General features: G+C 31.1%; 5 protein-coding genes across 5 annotated transcripts; 2 read left to right on the top strand and 3 right to left on the bottom strand.

Annotated features, from left to right (window-relative positions):
• Nucleotides 1–792: 792 nt before the first annotated feature.
• Nucleotides 793–9,445, top strand: TRIADDRAFT_55599 (uncharacterized protein; the record flags this gene model as incomplete). The annotated part of the gene is made up of 19 exons (XM_002111963.1): nt 793–1,025; nt 3,817–3,945; nt 4,131–4,209; nt 4,629–4,706; nt 4,884–5,008; nt 5,129–5,183; nt 5,353–5,406; nt 5,527–5,584; nt 5,787–5,878; nt 5,960–6,055; nt 6,152–6,241; nt 6,323–6,392; nt 6,494–6,604; nt 6,684–6,781; nt 7,018–7,117; nt 7,347–7,429; nt 7,538–7,681; nt 7,941–8,472; nt 8,601–9,445. The coding sequence occupies 19 exons, from the start codon at nt 793–795 to the stop codon at nt 9,443–9,445; spliced, it is 3,072 nt and encodes a 1,023-aa protein (XP_002111999.1).
• Nucleotides 9,446–11,742: 2,297 nt separating this feature from the next.
• TRIADDRAFT_23935 (uncharacterized protein) lies at nt 11,743–12,583 on the bottom strand (the record flags this gene model as incomplete). Its single annotated transcript, XM_002111473.1, has 2 exons — nt 11,743–12,000; nt 12,434–12,583. The coding sequence occupies 2 exons, from the start codon at nt 12,581–12,583 to the stop codon at nt 11,743–11,745; spliced, it is 408 nt and encodes a 135-aa protein (XP_002111509.1).
• A 1,581-nt stretch (nt 12,584–14,164) lies between these two features.
• On the top strand, nt 14,165–14,890 carry TRIADDRAFT_24387 (uncharacterized protein; the record flags this gene model as incomplete). The annotated part of the gene is made up of 3 exons (XM_002111962.1): nt 14,165–14,268; nt 14,595–14,724; nt 14,849–14,890. Coding segments are annotated over 3 exons (276 nt in total), but the record flags the coding sequence as incomplete, so codon positions are not given.
• Nucleotides 14,891–15,660: 770 nt separating this feature from the next.
• On the bottom strand, nt 15,661–18,349 carry TRIADDRAFT_55597 (uncharacterized protein; the record flags this gene model as incomplete). The annotated part of the gene is made up of 10 exons (XM_002111472.1): nt 15,661–15,771; nt 15,845–15,983; nt 16,076–16,116; nt 16,428–16,529; nt 16,623–16,694; nt 16,878–16,956; nt 17,057–17,173; nt 17,448–17,520; nt 17,610–17,736; nt 18,173–18,349. The coding sequence occupies 10 exons, from the start codon at nt 18,347–18,349 to the stop codon at nt 15,661–15,663; spliced, it is 1,038 nt and encodes a 345-aa protein (XP_002111508.1).
• Nucleotides 18,350–20,155: 1,806 nt separating this feature from the next.
• TRIADDRAFT_24206 (uncharacterized protein) lies at nt 20,156–23,514 on the bottom strand (the record flags this gene model as incomplete). The annotated part of the gene is made up of 14 exons (XM_002111471.1): nt 20,156–20,305; nt 20,513–20,578; nt 20,666–20,743; nt 20,827–21,045; nt 21,192–21,227; nt 21,623–21,754; nt 21,854–21,970; nt 22,157–22,245; nt 22,351–22,405; nt 22,532–22,588; nt 22,742–22,821; nt 22,933–23,002; nt 23,092–23,289; nt 23,437–23,514. Coding segments are annotated over 14 exons (1,425 nt in total), but the record flags the coding sequence as incomplete, so codon positions are not given.
• Nucleotides 23,515–25,312: the final 1,798 nt, after the last annotated feature.

The raw sequence follows: 25,312 nt of genomic DNA, 5'->3' as shown, positions 1-25,312 counted from the left end.
TTTTCACTTAAAACGATTAACCATCAACTTCTTGCTATCACTATCGTCATTATTAAACTGTCGATCGAGAACACAGTATGTTCATCGCTACAAAATACTGCATAACTAATTAACCCAATTAAAAATTATTAACGGTAAAAAGAGGTATTGATAAATTTATTTGTATTGAATATGCTCAGACCAATAGCTAATCCTTCAATTCGGAAGTAGTTGATTTACCCTAGCCCTCACTTAGGTGCTTTGTTCCAATCATAGCAATTCTATAGTAGCGAGTTTTTTAATATCCTTAACCTTATAATATTGAAAATGACTGCATCTTCATCATCTCTAGACAATCAAAATAAATAATCATAACTTTTTCTATATTTCAGTTCGTGAGACGAATACAAAATATTACAAGGAAACAGACAACAAGGTAAAACAGCTACACTTATGTGTACCAGTATAATTAAGTGGAATATCTGAGTCCAAAAAGAAATCTTATAAAGTTTTTACAAACAGTGGTTAGTCCATACTCCTAGATCAAACAACTCCATTAATTGAATATTCTTTGTAATCATAATCGTTGAAAGATCCTGGATTTAAACTTCAACACAAGACGGAGCATTAATTCCAACTTCTTGGATAAAACTTGCAAAAATTCCACCATATTCATACACGAATTGTCGTATGATTGGCAATATCGTTACTATTTGGAAAGTGAATGAGTAATTGGATAAACTCTTTGCTCTAACATTAACTATTACCAAAGTATTTACATTGGTAATCAACAGTAAGAAAATACAAGCCAAAATGAGTCTAATTGGCAGTAGTTCAAAAGATAGCAATGCCAAAGACAGCTATCGTAATAGTAAACATATGGTTAATTCATCCAATGGTAAAAATCATCAAGGGGAGAAAGAAGATGATAATGTTAACACCCCTATGCGAATTAATGCCGAACGATTATTTATCAAAAGAATAAACCTGCATAACCAAATTGCTCGTACAATGCTATTACGCGGAGGAGCAGAAAATTTAATAAGGTAAAATCGAATTACTGAACAGTTAGTGTTAATATTGATCCCATCATTACATCAATTGAAACTTACTGTGATTGTGTGCCATTCCATTCATAAGAAGCAGATAGTCATCCATTTTGTCTAAAGTCTTTTACTATTGTACTAGACTCTGCGTTAAACCAGTATAAACTTATTTTAAGCTCATCACCTGATTTTCAAATTACAATTACAACATCCTTTATAACCATTTATTTATTTGAATACGGTCTGGAATATTTTAATGAATCTCCCGTACGGGGGTACACTACTAAAATGATATTACTGTGCCTACAGCTTTATTTTTAAGTTGAGAAATTTCCCCTTTTTTAACTATCGACTTTTCCATATCATGAATACAGCTTTTTTTATATTTTTAATCTGAATACCAATTTAATAAATCTACGGTGCTGGTATGATGTAAACAACCATTGATCTACTGCCGAACTATGCGCTTTAACTGAAATTCATGTTCATTACCGAGTTAATTCTACTGTCTAGGTAACATGATTAATTTGTCATCTTTTTTTTCGAATCTTCCTTATTTAACGGTAAACGACCACATTGACATACTGTAAATATTCACAATGCAGTTGAAATACAGCGTCGCTCTAATTATTTATTTTAAAATTATTTTATGTAAACAGTTAGCAATAGACGATCTAAACAACTTTCAGTAGCTTACTGTTATCGATCGAACACTTAAGGCCATAAGAAAGAAACATCTCAATTTTCGAATCTCATAAAAGTATTAAGTGGACTTAGAACATGCTACGTCATTCTATTATAGTATCATGTAAGCAACTATTCTAATTGTAGCTTTATAGTATTTCTAGATACTTATACTTAAATTTTAATTTACGCACTTTAGTAGAAGCCCGGTATCCTGGTTTATAATATTTTACTGCAGTATTTTCATCTTAGCTAGTAAAATGATTCGCTTGATGTAACGCTACCGCTAATGGTACGTTTCATTTTAATAAATTTAAATAATCAGATTCATCAACTACCATATCAGGTCTAGTTAACTAATCGAACGTCACCCGTAAAGACATTCTAATAATTAAATAATTGGATTATTTATTAACTAGAGCTTCAAAATTTAATTGACAGAACCCTATAGATAAAAGATACTTTTAAATTAAGACAATCCAATTTATAAACTAATACATGAAATTTTCCTTGATGGAACGCTATAGTTGAGTGCTGTAGGTAGAGGTTCCTTTATTTTAAAATATACAAAATAGTCAAATTTCCAATTAGCACATCAGATTAATTAACTACTACTGTACCGTATCTTTTAACTAATCTCATAGTCTTTATGAAATTTTTGGATTATTTTCCTTTTTTTAATCTTTTATGGGTAAATTGATCACTTCGGCAGGATACAAATAGGAATAATACCACGCACCAATATCATTTTAATCAGGATCAATTTTATAGCGATACGCCACCTTTCATCACGAGAATATGTTAATCTTATTCAAATTATTGCTGCTACATTTACTTTATTTTTTCTACTTTATCCCCTTTGCAAGGTATGATTCATTTCAATCATAACACGAACAATTCCCATAACTCGATTTTTCACTTATTGATAAGCCTACCATTGTAAATTTCAATCGATTTCAATAATTTGGACATCGAGACGATAAAACTCTTTATTCTGCAACCATTTAATTATCATAAAAGATTTTTAGATAGAAAATACAATCCGCTATTAACAGTTCACTACTTTCCATTTTATCCCCACAATTAATTAGTTAAACATTTCATGAAAGACAAGCCATGATACAATGAATAATTTTCATTAATGCACAATATCAATACACATATAAACTAGTTGATTTCGTTACAAAATAATAAGGACAGTTAATCCTACTATGTGATTTGATACTTTAACAGAATAGGAACAAATTTCTATCCGTAGCGATAGCATATTTGCTTAAACTCCAATAGGACTTTATAATTATATTCTCTTAATTATTTATAACTAGCTGCACACCTATGCAACTATGACTATGACGTCTTAACAATTTAAACTCGTATACACTATACAGTATGCGTACAATCGCTCCATACCTAAAAAATTCAAAAACTACATATGTACATTAATCCACAGTAACTTATAATCTACGAAAAATTTTAAGATCGTAGCAATTTCCACGTTAAAACATTTAAGAAAACGTCTCATTCTTCTGCCATCAATCAATCTTTAATACTATTAACTCGTCATATTCATTGATACAACTGTTGAATCTATTCCATGAATGTATTAATCTTAAATTTTAGCTGCAGGAATTACTTCATAAGATGCAGCATCAATTATTATGTCGCTCATGTTGCTAACCCTAACATTTATAACAGATACTGTATTTTATGTCCTTGTTTTATACTTTCAATATATATTCTATATATTAATGTAAAATTTATTCAACTATATAAAATAATATAAAGTGTGTACGTAAAGTTAGAACATTTCATAATTCGTGCGATTTATAGTAATACCATCTACAAAATATATACTAGTACAGTAAGTACATGAAATCGAGAAAGCCTATAGCGATTTAAAATTTAACGTAACGTAGACTTTGAAATACTGTAACAGTACGATATCATTTATCGGGTTATTTTCTCCTATAAGTACAGCTGTAGAAGAATTTTAGGAAGTTAACATCGCTACAATCTAGCATTTAGATTATTTTTGCTAATAGCTTATTGATGTATTTAAATTACGACAGAATTATATATACTTAATGATATTTTTTTCACTTTTCAGTGCTACCAAAGACAAGTATATTAAGAATACAACCCAACATCAACTGAAATACTACATTAAAAAATTAAACAAACTTCATAACGACCTAGGCTCACTAAATAGCAATTTGATATGTTTCCAAAATGAAAGGTAATTCTTTTACAGTAGTAATGTTTCACTTACAGCGTCGCTTAATAACTTAATCAGATACTTCTAACTGGTTTCTATTTTATTTATTATGCCATAATTTTCGGAATTTATGTTAGCATAATCAATTAACTCAAAATAGGTACAATTGTGTAGCCTAATCTTAAAGTTTTCATGATTGCATTTAGCAACATTCATCGATCGGTGCCTATGATTACCTTTGGACTTAAAGTTGGTAAACCAATAAAATTTATGTTCGCCTTCAAGGTATCATGTTATAAAAACATTTAAATAAATACTTTACAAATTTAAAATTAAAAGTCGATTATGATACCTAAAATCGAACAATTGCCGAACATTTCAATTAAGACAGCAGTATATCGCACAGAATGATCATGTTGTTTTAGTTACGATTTTTACATTCAAAACTTAAACTGGTGCTAATCTTATAAAATATAGAATAATTATGATCATATTAAAATAGAAAAATTTAATGTTAACTACCTTCGTTAATGTTTTTAGCAGTAGCACAGTTATATAACGAAGATTTCATATAGATCAAAGATTGATGAAAGAATGTTAAATTCTATCAAGCGATTTATCTGCTAAAATATGTTTATTGTAGTTTCTCGATGCTGTTACTATCTGTACCTACAGTAAATTAACTTTAATTTCTTCCCGCTAAGGATATAATTAGAGATCATTATCATGAAGACCCTGATCTATACGAAGATGCTATTGAAACTTTTACGAAATTACGTGAGGTAGACAACTACTAAATGATTTTGTTTATATGAAATAAAACTGATAAATATTAGTTACAAGTATAAAGCTAAAATAAACCCAAGGGAACGATGATCTGTAATAGTATTTTTAAATGTCATAATAATTCAAATACAAGGCACGAATTCGTTACTAAACTATATTCTTTCATATGTTAGAACGCTTTGTCAGCGACACGATCAGAAGCAGGCCTAAAAAATTTAATTGAATACTTCAATCAATTATATTTTATTAGCAAACGATTTTTTCGTATGAGAAAAATTTTCAATATCCAATTTTACTGGTAAAAAGTATAGTGTTATTGACCTTGCCGTTAAGAGTTGTCATTTTTATAGAATAAGGAGTGTTTTATCTTTATATTATTCAGTAGTTCAATATTAAATTACCGTATTTTTTGCTACAGGTTTGACTGTTTAAATGGCGAGCCAATAATTCAAAAATCAATAAGTTTTGAAAAAGTAAATATTTTTTACACCAGCTTTTACGTCACCCAATACTTGTATAAGATATCTATTTAGTACTACTTGACAGTGAAGTACTTAAATAGCGCTAATTTCTATCTGAATTTCACTAACAGGTATACATAGTTTTATGTAATTATCATGATTCTCTCCATATCTTTGACAGGCATCAATTTTGTATAACATTGGGGCACTACTTACTCAGTTAGCTTCGAAGCAGGTACATTTTTGAGGCATTATAAGTGCTCATAAAAATATAATGTTAAGAATAAAATTAAACAACGTCTCATTTACTTAATCTCAAAGTTTTACGATTCGTCTTTCGATGATTTCTTTCTAGAACTTTGTTACTGTTAATGGAATTTACGCAGCAATTCAATACTATCAACGTGCAGCAGGTTAGCTTACTCTCAATGGATATCAATATTTCCTTATACAATTAATTTGTCAAAATATTTTAAAAGTAGTAGCAATCATGAATCCACGAGTCAAATCTAATCGACAGTATAACTTTACACTTAAATTCTATTTAACATACTTTTGGTTGTTAACTGAACAACGATAAAGTAATTTGGATGATTAATATGATTACTCAATTAGGCGCCTTCAATATGCTATTGGAAAACTTTAAAAATGCAGCATCGTTTGATTTAAGCGAAAAAATGTTGCGAATCTATATCAAGATTTTAAAGGTAATATAAGAGATTTTTGATAACTATCAACAGGACAATTTCCTCCAAATAAGTAAGTTTTTAATTGCAAATTCTCAACAGGCTCAAGTTCAAGAATGTTATTACGGTAAAATTGCTGTCACGATGGACAGTATCGATATTAGAACTAAAGTTATTCTTTGCAGAGAATCTGCTATTGTAAGTCAGACTTTTGAGTAGTGATATCGAAGAAAATATTGTATAAAAATATATGTATTACTAAAAAATCTTTCTCATGACAAATTGCTGTGTCAGGTTGGTAAGTGCTATCAAGAGTTATTTGAATTCATGCAAAATGATGCAAGTACAAAGTATATACCTGAATCATGGCGATCAATGAGCGAGGTTAATTGTTACCCTAAAGCTAAGAGCTGTATTTAAGTTGGTGTACTCTTGAGTAATTTAGATCAATTTATCCATATCTAGGTCAAGTCCGCTATATTTACGGCGGTATCTCATCACTTTGCAGCCGAAGTTTTGATGCATTATACAACTTGTGAGTAATGATTATTCAAAAGAGTCTTATATACTACAGATTTATAAAGTAAATATATGTAAATCAAATAATTATTTTCCATAAAACCACTACTTTATTAGCAACCAAAGTGGAGAGCACTCAAACGTTTTTAGCAGTGGTAGAATCTATGTATGGAGAGAAGTGCCCACCCGAGTTATGGAAAAAAAATCATTTATTGCGAAGTGCTTTAGGTAGTTTAATGGTAAAGAAGATCACTTTCTTTCTTCCGTATAATATACTTACCTTCTCTCTTAATCCTATTACTATTAGCGAAATTTCATTTGACTGAAGCCATTAATAAAGATAAAATGGCAATGAAAATTCGGGATCGATGTATTTTTCTTCAGCAAATGAAAGCTTTACAAAAGGTATATAAACTACTTTACTTTTAAAATCAGCTAACCAACCATCACTAACTGTAAATCATGAAACTCTTAATTTTTTACTTTTTGTATTACCAAGACCATTTTGATACTAGTATAGCACAGCATATATTCTTCCTAGTACTGCAACCTAACAATCCCACCTGAAATAATGATTACTGAAATCAATTATAACTTGCCAAGAGTTGATGAAAGATTTTTATTACTATGAATATCTATAGATCTTGATAAGATCACATAAGATATCTGTCAATATGATATCGTCCATCTGGAATCGAAATAATGGATCATTGGCATCTGTAATACCACCACAAATTAATGGTAATGTTCTATTTATGCTAATATAGTCTTTTCTGTTCCATTTTTTTATGAGATATTAAATTATATTAAAATTATTATCTTGTACAAATCTAATTTCTTAAAGATTAAGATAAATAAAATACAAATATTTTTATTACATTGCTAAATTTCTAAGGTTATGAATTTCTAGTTAATCCTCACTATAAAATAGAGATAGTACAGTAATTCAGCCATCTTATAATGTTATTAGGTGCCTCACAAAATCAATTTCAATGTGTTCATCCTGTCTTTGGCAAGTCAAGCGATCGTAGTGCAGATCTCTTCGCTGCCTTGGTAAACTTTGTTAAATCTTATACTAGTGCAATAAACCATAACGATTTAAAGCTAAGATATTATTTTAACTGTAACATAACTAATCATCTAACATCCGCATATCTTTAGGGCCCTTTAAGCGTATTTTGTGCCTCTGCAATACTTTCAAACCTTAAAACCGTTGAAATTCCCCTAACAAATAAAACTATTGGGTTTGAATTGTCAAACAGTGCACCACCCAGAATCGTTCGTGTGGATGAAAGCAAATTTTTGGTAAATATAATATATATCGACGTAGTAATGCGCTAAATAATCAAAGGAATTTTCTACAATGTCAACAAATAATTACTCCCAGTATCTGATACTAATTATTGGTGTATATGCATTTCTACGCTCTATTAAGCATGTTTAACATCGTCGTAATTACTAGTCGATGAAAATAGATTAGATTAGCATCTAACATTATAATCTCATTTAATAATTAATGTGTCCTAAATTAAAAATTCATTTCATCTTATCTAATATTAAAAAGGTTGACACTTTAAATGTCGATGACTACATCATCAGTTTAAATGAACGAAATGTACGAAATCTTAAAGGACCAGAGTTAATGCAAGCTATAGAACAATGCGACGAAGAGTGTGTTCTATGCGTGGCAAGAATAGTTTTAAATCCATCCGAATTTGATTCTCCCCTACCACAGCCAAAACGGAAAGTTGGAAATCCAGTGCATGTTACAATATCAATGGAAGGCGAAGAAGAGCGGATATTGCATGCTAGAACGGTCGAACTTCCTGCAGTTATTAAGCATGTTGCAAAAGATGAAGATGTCGAAAACGAAATCAATGCTGTTGTCAACTCAAATAATGACGTGGAAAATGAAGTTACAGCTAATGTTGAGATCCATATCTCCTCTGAGGAACCTGGACAGTACGATCAAGATGAAGTTGAGGAAATGGAAGGCGGAGAAAGTGAAGAATTGCATTCGCTTCCACGTGATAGTGAACAACAGATTTCTGAACCTCAGGTCGTAGTGGAAATTGATCTTGTCAATGATGATAAAGGTAATAATTATAATGATATAAAGTGAGATAATCTATTTAGAATAATATTTTTAAACTTGATATATGCGACGATGATATAATTTTTCAAATAATAATTTTATATTAAACATTATCATATCTGATTAAAGAATCATCCCATATTGACCGTCATGATGACAAGGAAGATATTGCCAATCATATATCTTTACCTCGAGCAATGATCGATGAAAATAGCAGCAATCTAGAAACAACTGTCTCCAATGACGAGCCTATCAATAATGAAACTACAATTGTAAGTACACTGCAGGCAGCAAAAAATGATTGTAGCGCTGACTTAACTGAAGATGGTGATAACCAACAAAATAACCATGAACATCAATTCTACGACAACGGCAATGAGATGGACGAAAATGATGGCTTAAGAAATGAAGATGAGACTGAAGAGGATGGTGATAATCTAAATCACAATGATATCAAATGGAGAACTAGGTTAGATAGTGATATTCGATATGAAATGGAAATACGGGACAATGCCCTCTATGAGGAAGACAATATTGATGATTGGTTATTCGTTAATGAGGGCGAAAACGAATATCAAGAGCAACTAAACAAAGAGAAAGCCACCAATGATGAAGTATCCAATAACCCGAGCATATTACATAATGATTCTGAAGTAATACCAGAAAATAATGATAAAATAGTTCAGGACGAGGAAACTTTTGCTAACCAAGAGACTACCAGTGTTGTTAGAAATAATATATCGGCCACAGTAGCTGAGACGACAACTACTACCATTGAATTTTCAACACCTGAAAAATTAAATGAAAATTCATCTGTTACTACTGATAACGCCATATTAACACGGTATGAAATTTCTACGATTTCGCCATCAACTTCAACAGAGACATCAAAGACGATAATTTCATATAGTGCAACGAATGATCAAAGTACTGTACCTATGATCACGATAGAATCTGCAAACGATGATAATTAATGCTACGGATACTAATGCATAAAGGGCATTTCTACCACTTTAGATGCAATGAATCTTCTTGGTAATACCTGTGTATTAGTAGTATAGCATAGCGATGTATATGTGCATGTACCTATACATAGGTGCAAACATTCTGCGTCTATTTTATGTCAGTTGAATGAGTAAAAAAGTAATCCATCATGAACTCTTAACACTGTACTATGATCACCATCATGAACTAAGATACTTGAATCATAGGTTTAAATCGATATTTATCCGCCTTGTCATTGAGGCATAAAAACGATTAGTTTTTCAATTTAAGCCAAAATATACTAGACGTCAATGATTAATATCTGATCTGTAGCGAGCTCACTTTTCAAAAATTGGTTACGTAGATTTAAACACGAATAATTCGGGTGGATATATTTTCGTAGAGGACATGGTATACTCGTAAAACTATTTCATTTCACCTCAGGATATCGTACAGTAAGGTAGTGTTGCTAATAATACGAAAGGTCAACTTGGTGACTAGAGCTAAATTTTGTTGCTTGCGATTATTAATTTCTGTAACTACATTTTATCGTCAATATTTATACGAAGCGATCTTTGTACTTGGGTTTATTAATATTTACAAAATATACTGTTTTATCTTTAAAAAATTTGTCAAGACTTGTTGCTAACCTAAGAAGGTCAGAAGTTATATCTTATGACAGATATCCACACTGTACTATCAATTATCCTTGTTGCTTAGGTATAATATAGTGAGAGATATAACTAAAGTGACTTGATATGAAGGTATCAATATAATATATCCATAATCTTATGTAAGTACCAAGATATTTTTACACTTAATTGAGGCTTATCGTGCGGCAGTGAATATGTATTTTACAGCTTACGGCTATAACTATTTAGTACATTGCATATGTTCGATCTTGTAAGGAATATGAAGGAAATGTTTATATTGCAATTATGATAGTAATGTTAAATGACTATGTTGCTTGTTATGATTTTGTATGATATTTTCGAGGTAATTAATAATTCGATTAATTATTCTGGTTTAAAAAGAATAGTCTAATATTTTGCCTGCTTATTTATGCAAGTATATATTAATAATATACGGTATTTTCTACATAAATGTTGGACTGGCAGTCTGTATAAGTTTTCGGTTGTAATAATTTTTACATTGGATCACCAGCTATTCATTTTATATAACTTAATGTAATAAAATGACTCTGTTTATGAAAATTTGAGTCTATCATCATCTAGTTACTATTCAATAGCATTGCAAGGTCTATAACAAATTCATTACTACCTCCAAAAATGTTATTGCATGGATTGACGAAAAACAATCGATAAATCGTAAAACCTGTACTGGAAGAAGCACTTACAAAACTCAATTTTAAGACTAGGTATCCTGCCATAATTAGAATATGCTTATCTTAAGAAAACGATCCCCAGGCATAACAGATTCGATTTTATCGAGACAATACTAGAAACTTTAAAATTTTTTAAGCAACAAATTGGCATTTTTGAAATTCAATGATTGAAACTTGTTCAAGATTATTATAGTATTAGACCCAAATACCAAGTTTACGACTTAAAAGCGTAGTATAATTATCTCAATATATTGAAAAAGCGGGGTTGCTGGTGAGTTACGGTATTGTATGAACCGCTTAGAATATCTATTATATTAAATCTTACTTGCCATGTATGGTCGTAATAACCATTCCTATTTATTTATCGCAAATACGAGTATATAATCACGAATTGAAATTAAGTTGTGCATGCATTTTATTATATTTTCATTCATAAAAAATATATTTCTCCTATTCACTTACGGCAACATAAGATATTGAAAAAGGAACAAATTTTGATGAAAGATGTAGTATTTCTGCAATATCCAGTAAAGCTAACTTGAAATATTCTCGTGTATGTATTATTTAAGTCCATAGTAAGTACTACATAACCGACGCAGTAGCATATAAATATATATACCGTCTGTAAATGTGCATACTGAATATCCTGTACACTGCACGTACATACTTTGTATATAAATTAAAAAGGTTTTTGTTTTTTACAATACTCTTTGATAGCTATACTTGCAATTTAAATACTTTCTCGAAGCAGTTAATCATCTATTGATTATTGCATTTATAGGTTCTATTTAGAACATTTTTAAGGTATACATATCAGCCTGTGAATGAACAAAAGATGCGTTAGATAACAGCAAATACTGCACTTGTTTGGAGTAGTAAGAAATTTATGGTATCATATTGATCGACATGATTAGTTTAAAATCAATCAGAACTCTGTTCTATTTAGTCGGAATAATGAATACGTTGTGTAGCAATTAAAAAGGTTGTTTTATCGTTGATATCGTGCCAACCGATAGGGCCTATCTCGCAATCTGCACATATCAAATATTTAATGCTAGACCCGACTGTCTTTGTGAAACCAACGTTTTCAAAAGTGAACATATTGTCCACTTTCCAAAATTGACTGAGCTGTTCACCATCCACTTGACCTGATTCTTGGTTGCTAGTATTTTTCTTTACCCTCATGTACGGTAAAAAAATCTATATAAAAGAAGAAGAATAGCGCAAAAGTAGTTTTAGATTGAAATTTTTGTTGTAATTGCGTATTTGCATGGTACAGTATAAATTAATTAATTATACTGTTTATATTCATGATTACATTGATGATTGGGTTTCCTATGCGATGAATCAAAAATTATATATTATAATGAATTGCATATCATTGCAGTAGGATGAGGTCATTCTAGTGACAAGTAGGGTTAGATCATTGCGAACAACATGATTGATAGAATTACTAAATGATTTCAAAAATTTTACTCCATCAAACAGACTACGTTCATTATTATGATTCAAGTTTATTGATTATAATTCATTAGTGAATGATCATTCCTAACATCTAGATGGTGTATGACATTGGATAGTACAGAAAATAGATGGATACTATTATATTATCAATTGATGGCTGTATACGTACATCAGTATTGACTAATTCCGCTGTTTTCTTTAATAGAATTTTACACCGGCAGTTTGGACAAATTATCATTTGTGCATTTTTCCCATCTGCAGTAAGTTGATGATTGCTATCTGAAGCCGATTGCACTTCTTGATTGTCATTCGTTGCCATAACTCAATGATCCCTGTCTCATATGAATAGAACAAGTTATTAACACAGGTATAAGCAGATGGATGCAAATATACATGTAGCTACTTGAATCGATTCAGAAAATAAGTAGTTGTTTGCTGCCATTAGCCACTGCTCACCGATAGTCGACTTGATTGAGTCCAGCGCGTTTTACAAGGAAACAATGCCTATCCCTCTCTACACAATTGCCAAATTATACTAGCCCAACTTTTCATACGGTAGATACAGTTACTAGAAATGGTTCTTCACTAATTAATGCAGATTGAGCTGAAAGTGATATCTCTACGATCTGATAAGTAATATCATCAAGCTCAGATGATTACAATTTGATCACCAATCTTTCCACAACTTGGTCTCTGCCTGAGCTAAATCTGGATTGCTGTATGTTTGCTAGCAGAACAGAATCCATGGGTAAGGGTTGGCTCCCAAGTCAGTCTTAAAGTTGATACGTTCCGTATCGTAACGTCCCAGATCGCCGAGGTCCACTATGGGACCGTGTGCTTGTTGTTACTTTACTATAGTATGTCTGTCCCCGTGATATCCTATCTGACAAAGGAGGCAAATCTCTGTAACAGCGATTACTATAATACAGCGGCTACCTTTTACGTTTACGATAGTACAATTGCTGTCCGTCCACAACCATGACGACCATACTATTGTACTGTACCTCTAGTACCAGCGAAAGGACCCATGCAACTGACACTTTCACAGAATTTAATAGTGTACAGTATAAAGTATACGGTAGTGTATTGGTAGCGGTACTTCGAGAGTGAGTTACTAGGCGACTGTATCCGCTGGCTAATTGCAGTTGGCCTTCTTTCACTTCTACGAGCTTCGTCATGTCGACTACTCCTAGTAAAAGGCAAAAGAATAAAGGAGAAAATAATCAATCCGATACCTCGGCTTCCGTCTTCCATAGAGCTTTAAGACCTAAATCAACGTTTGAAAAGGTAATAGCCTATCGTAGTTGAAATATAGCCAGGCGTACTCGATCCATCTGCAACGATTGAATCAATCTCACGTGCTGCGGAGTAGTAGTAGTAGTAGTATCGTGATGTTCATAAGCACTCTTTGGACTTGGCTATTCCTTACCTTCTTTAGTCGATTGTACTGCTGTTGCGATTGATTTTGTCCCATTCGATTTGTTATACAGTAACGCATGATGATAGCAAGTAGAGGAGACATTCTTGATATACTCGACTCTATTCGATTTATTCAGTGAGTAATCATATTCCAAACACTTTCCAATCATTTACATTCAATCTTGGACAACTTGTTACTCTAGATAAAGATGATACTAAGACATGTTGTTGTATACTTTACAGTACCCATTAATATATATATATATATATATATATATAAATAAATAACTACTATTAGGTAATGACTGTAATTAAAATGGAAGAATGAAACCATGCCGTACACTCCTATCTCAATATCTTTATGAATATCTAAAATAATCACCAAAATCCTGTGCAACCAATGATAAAGGCCACAAGAAATGTGGACTACATGTGAATGTCTTCTGTTTCTCATTTATTTATCTTGCTCTCAATATAATAGGATGAATACCTGGATATTATTTACTGGTTAAGGCAAATTGTTGGTTTAGTGTTTGGTGTCGTTTGGGGAATCATTCCACTTTATGGGATACTAGGCATAGGAATGTAAGTACAATACAGTATACCATTCCATCTGGCAGTATTGTCATCTTAACAATAATGATAAATGGACATAGAGTTGTCATACAGGATAACAAGAGTGATCTTTTGCACCTCTGCATTAAAACACATAAAACAACACATACCCATAGCCTAAAGTAGCTTACGTGTAATATATATATGTAGGTATCGATTGTATTTTGAGTCCAGTAAATCAATAAAAATCTCCTGAAAGTACTTGCTGTTCTTAGAAACGTCGTGCATACCATCTTCAACGATAGTACATCATGTTATCAACTACGAATTAGACTAATTCTCATCTTGCCTTCTAGATTTGGCATAGCCAATGCTGGCTTACTATATCTCTATTTCACCTATTATCAACCTGCTGATGAAGAAGAAGTTGGTGACACATGGGAATTAACTAAGGAAGGTTTTATGTCATCATTCTCAATTTTTCTTGTAAGTGGATGAAAATGATATCTTCCAAAATCGATAAGTAAAATAAACAGCAATCTCTAGGATATTCATCATCATAGTTCAAAAATTAAAGTTAAACCTATCTATCTTGTTCTACCAAAATTAGGTCGCTTGGATTATGACATATTCTGGCGTCCATTTCCATTAAATATTAACTTAAATACTTTGGAAGATTCGTTTTTTTATTCAATTACACATTGTGTATTATACATTCATCGATTCTTACTGTTTATAAAAATTATTAAAACATAATAAAAATGAATTTCTCCATAATTTCTAGTGAAATTAATCAAATGACACAAAAACAGCCTCGCATGTATCTTCCATTTGAAACTTCTTTTATCCTCAAATATTTCATCTCCTGCGTACGTTTTAAAATAAATGAACATTCTTCCCTTTTGCGCCAGATTATTGTTTTACCGATGTGAACAGTATATACAAAATATTGTATTTCCACTACTCCTTTTTTTAATTATCCCTAATATTACACGACCTCTATTAGTGAGCTATCAAGTTAGCCCAATTATCACACATACGCACAGTATATCATTTCTTGCATGAGAAGATTAAGTGACATATTCATACCAAACAAATACCTTTACAGGTGTTATTTTTACAATAATTTTACTTTATGATATGAGAAAGAGTGAATTATTAATTTATTATTAAATGGCATATCTACAAGTATATACGCCCACTTTTATCGTCGTCCAAAATTATTAATCAAATGCGATATAACCTAGAAATACGACCCATATACTGTACTTTAAATACGGTTAGCACTGATGAATATAGCGCTTAAACATTACTCAAATACAGTATGATTCCTATATTCAAATAATTGAATCCAACATTCGCCATTCCTCAACTATACAGCAGTAACTACTCATGGTGCAATAAAAGGAAAGGTAATCGATCCTATGGAGTAGCAACTCCTAAATAACCATGCCCGTCACTTTTGAAGCACTTATATGAACAAAGCTGCACACGCACCGGGATAACTCCTGTACGATTTTTAATCCCTAAAATCTGCATGAATAGTGCGAAAACTTTACCAAAATATAAATAATCAAGATTAAAATTTTCCAACAAGAGCTTATACCTTTTTCGCGTCGACAAATTCTGCACACTCTAACCATGAATTTAGAAAACAATTAGTACAGATCGGACATTCTTTGGCCTCCAGAAGCATTTCTCGAGCTTCATCATTGTAACGTAATTCAAATCGCATTATAGAGTCCCTAAGAAATGGATAAACTTATATCATAAATCTTATTACCGTACTACATCTATCATAGTAACAGAGAGATGAATTTTTATACAGCTTATCTACCTTTTTTTTAGATCTTTAAGTATATATCGAGCAGCAATCTCCTATTCGAGAGATCAATTAGAAGAATTTTCATATGATATAAAATTTAAAACTCTAACAATCTATTCAATATCATTTTGAGTAGGAAAAAGGAATATATATGAAAGCGTTATATATATACACTAGTGACGAAGGCAACTAATATTAGCTAGCATTTGAATTAAATTTTGAATATTCTCATTTATGGTCATTACATCGACCATATACACTGATTAATTATCATTATTTTATGGGTCATATTTTAGCCTTGAAAAGTATGTTACTGAATTAAGTATATGTCATTTTGTAATTTAAATTATATAGCCAGCTTTACCTTTAGTGATAACACTTCATCAGCATAGTCACAATGAACTGGAACTTTGTCAATTAGAGAATTTCCTTCAATGTGGAGCTCAGTTAATGGTAAATTTAGCAGCTACAAACAAAAAGTAGCTATAATTACACAACGATGTTAAAAATGTCACTGATAACTATATTTGCAAGACAGCAGCCAGAAAATAAGACTTACCTCGCTAGGTAATAACCTAATATTGTTAATAGATACATCCAAAATAGAGAGCTGATACATCTTACCTAAAGACTATATGAGATATCAATAATCCCACAGAAGATTTATTATTATTAATAAAAGTTATTGTAATAACATCAGCAATAAAGAGTTTATGAAGATGTAGTATACTGCATAAATCAATCATATAATTAACTTTTGTTTAATAGCTACAACATCGATTCAACAAAAAGGAAAAATATTGCTTTTACATACGTCAGGTATTACATCTAACTGATTTCGAATCAAGAATAATTTTTTCATTTTTCTTATTCTACCAAGTTGGTCTGGTAGACTAAATAAATTAGAAAAACAATCATACATTAGCCTTTTCATCTATGATCCATGCAACATTGCCATTTAAGAAGTTTCACCTATATGTAAATATTCCTTACTATATTAGTTGATTTCTGCAAATGCTTAACTCCTTTAAATTTGTTAGTTTACAAAATTCATCAGGTAGCTCTACTAACTGATTATCGTCAAGGCTTAAAAACTCCAGATTTACAAGCCTAAAATTAATAAAAAGATGTATAAAGAGATCGGATTTATTTGTTTTAATTACACTATGTTCTTAAATTACTGCAAATAAGTATATCGTGTGTTTTATATAATGAGAGACGCTGATTAAGCTATTGCATATGATCTGAGCTCGTATTGTAATATTATCAGTATTGTTCAGCACTACATTTACGATAAGTAATGCAATTTTTCAATATTACAGATATGATCCCGACAAATTATTATCGATAGCTATACATCAATTTATGATAGGGATTAACTCACCTGCCAATTTCTTTTGGTAATTGTTGTATTTTATTTCTGTTTAGATTTAATAACGTTAACTGCTTCAAATTCCCTAAATTCAAAATACCGTTACTGGAAATTAATTTTAACAGAAAGCGTACAAAACTCTCTACCTCAAAAGCTAAAGCGAAAGATATTTACCAATAACTTCGCCACTAAGCTCAGTAATATTGTTATTAAAAAGATGTAGTTTTCGTAGATTTGATAAGTACATTAAATTCTTTGGTAATTCGCATAATTCATTGAATCCCAAGTTGAAGCTGGCAAGCTGAAAGATACAAAACTTACTGTTACTGTGAAATCAACTTCTAATTAATTATTCTATCCATTTAATGCATTGAAAAGGTAAGGGTATGAACTTTAGTATTAACATAAATAATTATATATAATAGCTTTAAATTTCCGTCGAAATTTTCTTCATGCTAGATACTATTAATGAAAAAGTTCCGTCTATAATCCCGAAACTTGATAACTCTATTGAATTTATTTTGTAAAGTAAGATCTTCATAAGTTTAGAGAATGGATCATTTCCGTTTCACAATATTTGAATTCTTCATCATTTAATGATTATGATCATTTTGTGTTACAACATTACTTATTAAATTATCGCAGTATCAACATGATAAGGTAGTACAGTTAGTTCTTATAACCGCAAATATCTATAATTAGTAGATAATTACCTAAGTTATAGCTTAATAACTAACCTTAGCGAGTAATGCCATTTCTGTCGGTAAATAAGTTATCTTATTATTTCTAGCTTCCAAGGTATCTAATTCTGATAACTTTCCAACAAGCCGAGGTATAGTCTTTAAATCTTTATTATTTAAGTTTACTTTTCTAGCATTGCCTCGTAGAGCCTTTAATAGTAGCGTGTCTGCCATGATTATAAGCTAAATTTTCGAAAATTTTAAAGACGATACTATAATATACAGAGAAAGCCCTCTAACGCTCAAAATTTTCCTAGGATCTTTGGTATGTTGCGTTTAAGAGAGTAGATAGTTACAGCTGATAATAGGATTTCATACTGCAACCGATTTACGATATATTTGGCAATTATCTGATATTACAGATCTTCGATATACACCATTTAATCTTAAATTCCAATCATAACTACAGTATACAGCTAGCTAATAATTAACAGATCCTTTACCAAAGTTAAAATGGAACCGAGACCTTGTTGTATTAAAGCTCTGAAATTATTAACGTTTTCGTCCAAGTTTGCTTTCAAATATTAAGCAGATCCTGTAAATCTGATATAAAAGTGTTCGAATATCCAATATCCAGCGGATGACTAGTCCTTCCCGTTCATTTACTGCAACCGCTAGTCTCTTCAAGTAACTAGACTATCATTCAGTGATGGTGAAACTTGTGCTGTTTATTTCTGTCTTCCGCGAGTTTGAAATATTTTATCTGTTGATAATTGGTAAAATGACACATATACCAGCATATAAGTAATATCTCATGGCTATAGATCCATCTATAGATGCCTATGACTCAATGTATAATGTAATCGATACTAAACTCTGTGATAGACTGATAGTTTTCTCTTATCAAACAAGCTAGCTAAATGTTCCAGCCCTGTTTCTATGACAACCAATATAAAACAACGAGATCATCCAATGCAATTATCAATAACATATCTCTTTCACTTATCTGCTAACTAGATTATAGTCTATCTTGCTATATTATAACAAGTTTATGGGTTATAGGTTCTATCGTACTTTAATAACTACCTTTAACATACGATTTTAACAATAACTTGCTAAATACGAATATAAGATAGAGATATATAAAATCGAAATCCTGCTAAAGATATGTTATATAGACAAGGTCATTACTATTAAACGTTAATATCTTAAAGAATAGATATATCAGGGTATCGAAAATAATGAAAAATATTATGCTTGCAACTATACAGTAGGTTACATTATTCATTATAGGATTATCAATGATTATTGCTAAGATAAGTGCAAGTTGCATACAGATTATCATGACATTATTACTATATTAAGCTTTAAGAAGGAAATAAGGAAGACTTCTCCCCTTCTGAAGGTCACATTAGCAGGGCATTTTTGATTCTTTAGCAATTGTATAGTAGCTATTAGACCAGTAATATGCTCAATTGCTCATATGTAAGTTAAGCCATCAGAATAAGATAAAAAGCGGCTATAGATCTAAATAGTTTGCTATTTAAACCTTTAATCTCAGTTCAATAATTACGCATGGCAAATTTTCTTTATTATAAGCCCATAGAAATTAGTGATATCTTATAAATAACATATTTTTTCTAAAAAAGTAGACAACGTTCACAATTATGATTACAGTAAAACTTTTTAAGAAGTATATACGAATACAATGAGAAGTTATTTTGACGGGGAAATTAACATTTTTTCTCAAGGTCAAATTAATAATGGAATGATTAACTAAAAGACATGTGATCATCTAAATCTACTATCTTACATGATGCGCTATTATTCATAGATTTATAACGTGATGAAACAGTAAGAGAATGGTCCAGTTAATATTAATCTGGCCATCATGATTATTGTTATGCCATAAAATCTTTAGAATATTGAAAGATCCGAGTTTAATTGTGATAAATGCAATCGACTGACACTTTACATTAATAAATCTGTATAATGATATAGATTATCCATGTTCTGAAAGAGACAATGTTAGCAATATGTTTATGGTAAGGCTGAAACTAAGCCTGCCGGTCCTTTACCCAAAACTTGTCCGCTGACTGTTGTTTCCAAAGGTTTAAATCCTAGCTCTTCAGTTGGAACTCCGAATGACTTTAATTTAGCTTCGTAAGTTCTTAATAAATCATTATGAGCCTAAAATATACATTCATAAATAATAATTTAATATTTTAGTATTTATTTATCACATATGAGCCTGTTTGCTACAGTAAATCTTTATTAAAATTTTTATACTGGCTTCCTATACATTCAGATGCATCACATTTCTCTTACTGTAGACATTTTTTATTTAACAATAAGTCTACGTACGCTTGTTTCTATAATATACAATGATATTATTACCTTGCAGACTCGGGCGAGTTCATACTGTAAGTCCTTAATTGCTGTATTCTTAGAATCCAAGACATCCTAAATGATGAAAGATTTGAATTAATTTATTTTTAAGCTTCAAACTAGATACATGCTGATGGTTTTTAACTTTAAATTCGTAATAACCTCTAGTTTTCTTGTGACAACTGATAGAGCAGTTGGGTCGAGGTTAGATGCCGCTAAAACTTCATTTAGTTGAGCCTCCTAAAATATTTAAGTGAAAAAAGTATATATTGCTAAGTTAAGTATAACTTCTAATTATAGTTATTGTCATTTCCATAATTTACCTTCTTTTCAAGAACATCAGCAAGAGCATTAAGCTTCTTTTCAAGTAGCAAGTTCTTAAAGCTACTCTTCTGTTGTACTTCATGTATTGCTTTTACGAATTTAGTATATAAATCATCCCTCTCCAATTGCAATTGTTCGAAACGCTGTTGAAGCACTTCATGTTCCCATTCAAGATTTTTTAATCCTTCACCCTGTACTTTTAATCTTGCTTTAGCATTCTAATTTAAATGGTGTAAATGAAGATATTATATTTAATTGATATATTTTAATCTATTTTATCTACCAACAATCTATTTATTATTGATCTCTAGGAATTTGTCTTATGCGTGCATTTTCAGGCTGGATATTGTATTTAAAGACTTACCGCAAGTGAAGATTTATCTTTTTCATAGTTGGTCAACTAAAGTAGAAAAGTTAAAAAATAGGACTGATGATAAGAAATTCTATCATATAAAGTGTTGCTGAAACTCCCTTATAATTATCATGCTGCTTTTTCATTTAATTTAAATAAATCAATATGTGCATTTTAAATCACTTGGCCGTGACGAAACTGCTTGCACTTAATACTAGTTGGCAATTTAATCTATTCAATCTAACTACTTGTAAAAGAGTGTTAAATGTTATGGCGTACCGTAATTTCTATCAATAAGCGTAGGCAAACAAAAGTAAGTAACCATGAGATCACAACTTTAAAATATCACACACTATTTACGAGCAACAGCGAGGTGATTAATGTGGTATAATATTGCATTATTAATAAAACATATGAAACTCTACCATACAATATAAAATTACCTGGCGTTGCAATTCGGTAACCTCTTCACGTGCTTTTTGAAGAGGTTCAGTTAAACGTTTATTTTCTAACTGAATCTCTTGCATTAGCTTTTCAGTTCTTTCTTCTTTCTTTTTCATCTCTTCAACTTGTTCCTTTATGAATAGTAAAGAAAATGCTATTGTTGACATCCTATTAATCGTCGTTCATCGTAATTATTGAGAGAATATAATAGCTAAAACATGTTTAGATACCTTGAGAGAATTGATTAGTGCCAAGTTATTCAGCGTAATATCGTTATAATAATTCTTAATATCGCTGAATGCTTTCTCATGATTTTTCATTAAAGTATTAATTTGATTGTTTTTACGCTGCAGAGAGGTATAAACATGTTATACATTAGAATTAAATTACAGATTTCGAAAGCTTTGCATATCACTGACAAGCAGGTATATAGTAAAATTGTAACTAGTAATGTTATTCATTAATAAATTGTGTTAAACGATAATTTAAAACAGTATTGGATATTATCAGTATACACGTAATTGATAATTAACCTCTTCAATTTCGTGAATTTCAGTTTTTCTTCGCAAATCAAGCTCATCTCTTAAGTCTCTCATTTTCTTTTCGTACTTTATTTCCAACTCTAAACAATGAATATAACGCTATCAGCTAGCTATAGCTTAATAAGTGAATTTTTACGATATAAAGTACAATTTGTCGACGAAATGAAAAATTATATTCCCTTTACCTCTTGATTTTCTCTCAAACTCCTGTCTCATTTGGGTAACCACTTCGTCGTGTTTCTATATTTTGTTTACGAGTACATGAGTGAGAGAGTATATTTATTGAATGCAACCGACATAGTTGTCTTCTAGCGAGTTGCGTTAAATTTTTTTATTTTAATTATATAATCAACAGTTAGTTCTGACCTTCTTAAGATCCTTCATAATATCTTCATTTGATAATTCCATTTCTTTTATTTGAACCTTTGATAATAAGCAAGTCAAACAACAAATTAATATTTTTCAATTACGAGAAACACATATATTTTGCTTATATATTTTTTTCGGTTTGATAGCCATCGATTTATGACTAAGGTACGTAAATATCCTTATTACAGTATGTACTAAAATGCTGACCTTCAAGCCACGCTTATCTTTTTCCAATTCCATTTCTCGACCACGTTTATCATCTTGTGCGAGCTTAAGTGAAACTGAATCTGTATTCAGAGGAGATTTCATACTCAGATAAGTTTTTCAACGTTATAAGATCAAAAATTTTTTATATATTTAACTGCGACAAATTTTTATACAGAAGTACTTCAACCTACTTTCTGCTTTTAGTTCCGTAATATTGTTCTGATGTTCGTAAAGCAAATGCTTTACCTTTTGTTTATAAACCTAATTATAGCATAGTTACATTAATACACTATACCAAAGTATCCTTTCTCCATTTTTATTCAAACATTGCATTCAAGCAAAAAACGTACCTTAATCTCGACTTGATGCCTTTCTTCTTCTTCTTCCATCTCCCGATCTTTATTTCTTAATTCTGCTTTTTTCTCATCTAATTGCCTTTTAGTTATTTCCCAGAATGTATTAATTTTATCGCGTTCCAGTTGGAAGAAGTTACGCTCTTGTCTTTCTCGATCTAATTCTTCTCGCAATCGGCTGATGTGTTCGAGAAGCTAGAAAAAATAGAAATAGAAGGCATCAGAAACACCTATTAGTCTCTACATTGGTTTCACGATGAAGGCCACCAAAGTATATTTAAAATTATCTAAGCTAGTGTTATGACAATGTATTATAACTGGGAATGAAATTGATTACATTACCTGCTCTTTGCTCATGTTATCAGGACTAAGGCCATCCACAACTGCGGGTCCCTTATTTTGTTTAGCTTTCTTTCCTTTCCCCGCTCTCCTCTTTGGCGGCTAAAAAGTAATGATATCGAGATTACGACAATATAGCCGATTAGTCGTATCTAAAAGTAAATACTATACGATCTGATATGTTCAACATAGTGATATCCTGTAATTTAATTCTTCTAATTGCTCCTTGATGGGTTTAACCTTTTGAACGTATTTATCGTATTTGACTTAATCTTACAACTATTATCTATAATAAACTGTAGAGAGACAAGTGTAATAAAGTATTTTAGAAGAATATTCTTTCTGGGAAGAATGAGTATTATATATACTGTACATATGTATATATTTATACATCGTTAAAAAACATGTTACTAACGCAGTAGTCTAAAACTGACGAGAATAAATTACTATGGAGGAAAGAACTAATTGCACTTTTCAAAATTTGTTTCAGTCATATTACAAGGAAGTATTGGAAGCAATTAGCAATTTTAAAATTATAGTTCTCAAGTAGCTAGCATTCCTCTTTGACGTCAAGTTTTTAGTATCAATTTATTTGCTGATTTTGCCTACCATTTTGCTTGTTTATTAATGTTATTCTTTACAGCAATATACAGAGTGATGGTCGTCCAATCTACGCCTTTACTGCAAGATTATCTTGCCTCTTTTTAATTTTAACTAGTTTACTGTTGTAACACAGTAATTTGACTACTTTGTTATCGTCTTGTAGGCCAAGATAGTTCAACACATCAGTAGACCCAATTTGCTATAGGTATGATGTGTTTGTGTATCTATGACAACCAATAAGGTCACGTGGTTCCAACTCATTCAACTAGGCTTACAGCGTCGGTTTTAGGTCCAATACAGTACGCATTAACAGGAGTGAGTTAGTAGAGGCCAACTCTGTTCCTCTGTTGCAAGTCATTTGAGCTGTACCGTACGTCTGTAGCAGAACACAATACTATCCACGATGGTCATAAAATAAAATGAACTGACGGTTGGTTTTGTACGCTATGATAGACAATTTCAGTAATAGAGCGTAGTAGAATGACCAGAAAAATAATAAATTTCACATTTTCGGCCACTGAACGGCCACATTGGCCTTTGCATAAGTGCGCTTAGCGAGTACATTGCCTACAGATACAATATACTGACTATATCGAGCAGTCTACGCATGCTCTTACTACAGTACACAGTACTTGAATTACTGTACTGTACACTGTACTGTACAGTACAGTACTGTACAGTACAGTATTAATGTTGGTGCTTGAGAAAAGACTGTAAGTGTACTGTACTGTACTGTACAGTACAGTACAGTAATTATAGTTAATAAATATAATAAAATAAACCATAGTAAATTATATAAATTATATTTATTTATTAATATTAGCATCAGCTAAATACGCGTCAGTTAACCAGTATCCCATTATCGAAGTAATTTTAAACTTGTATAACCATATATAGAACCAACCTGCAAAAATGATACTTTAGCCGGAATACAGAACGGTGTTGAAGAACTAAAATTCCCATTTAGTTATGCGATGGACAGGTCTTGTCCATCTTCCTCAGGACATTGGATATATTGCAAGTCCTTTCTTGTGGTATTTTTTCCCTCCTCCTTCTTTTTTCATTTGTCTTACCATTGATTTGCCTATATATACTTATTGGCGAGCTAAAATATATTTTGCTGTTTCTTCGGCTTGGTATTTCAAGAAGTAATTTTTTGCTTCCCTTCATTTATTTCCATGATAAAAATACATATAGAACTTTGCTATACATGTATTACTAGGTCTAGTGACAGTCAAAAAATAGTTTTTCAAGCGTTTCTATCCCTATCCTATCT

This window comes from Trichoplax adhaerens, genomic scaffold (genome assembly GCF_000150275.1).
Source record: "Trichoplax adhaerens TRIADscaffold_4 genomic scaffold, whole genome shotgun sequence".
Lineage (NCBI taxonomy): Eukaryota > Metazoa > Placozoa > Uniplacotomia > Trichoplacea > Trichoplacidae > Trichoplax > Trichoplax adhaerens.
Note: the sequence above shows the minus strand (reverse complement) of the source record. Positions and strands in the feature narration are given on the sequence as shown.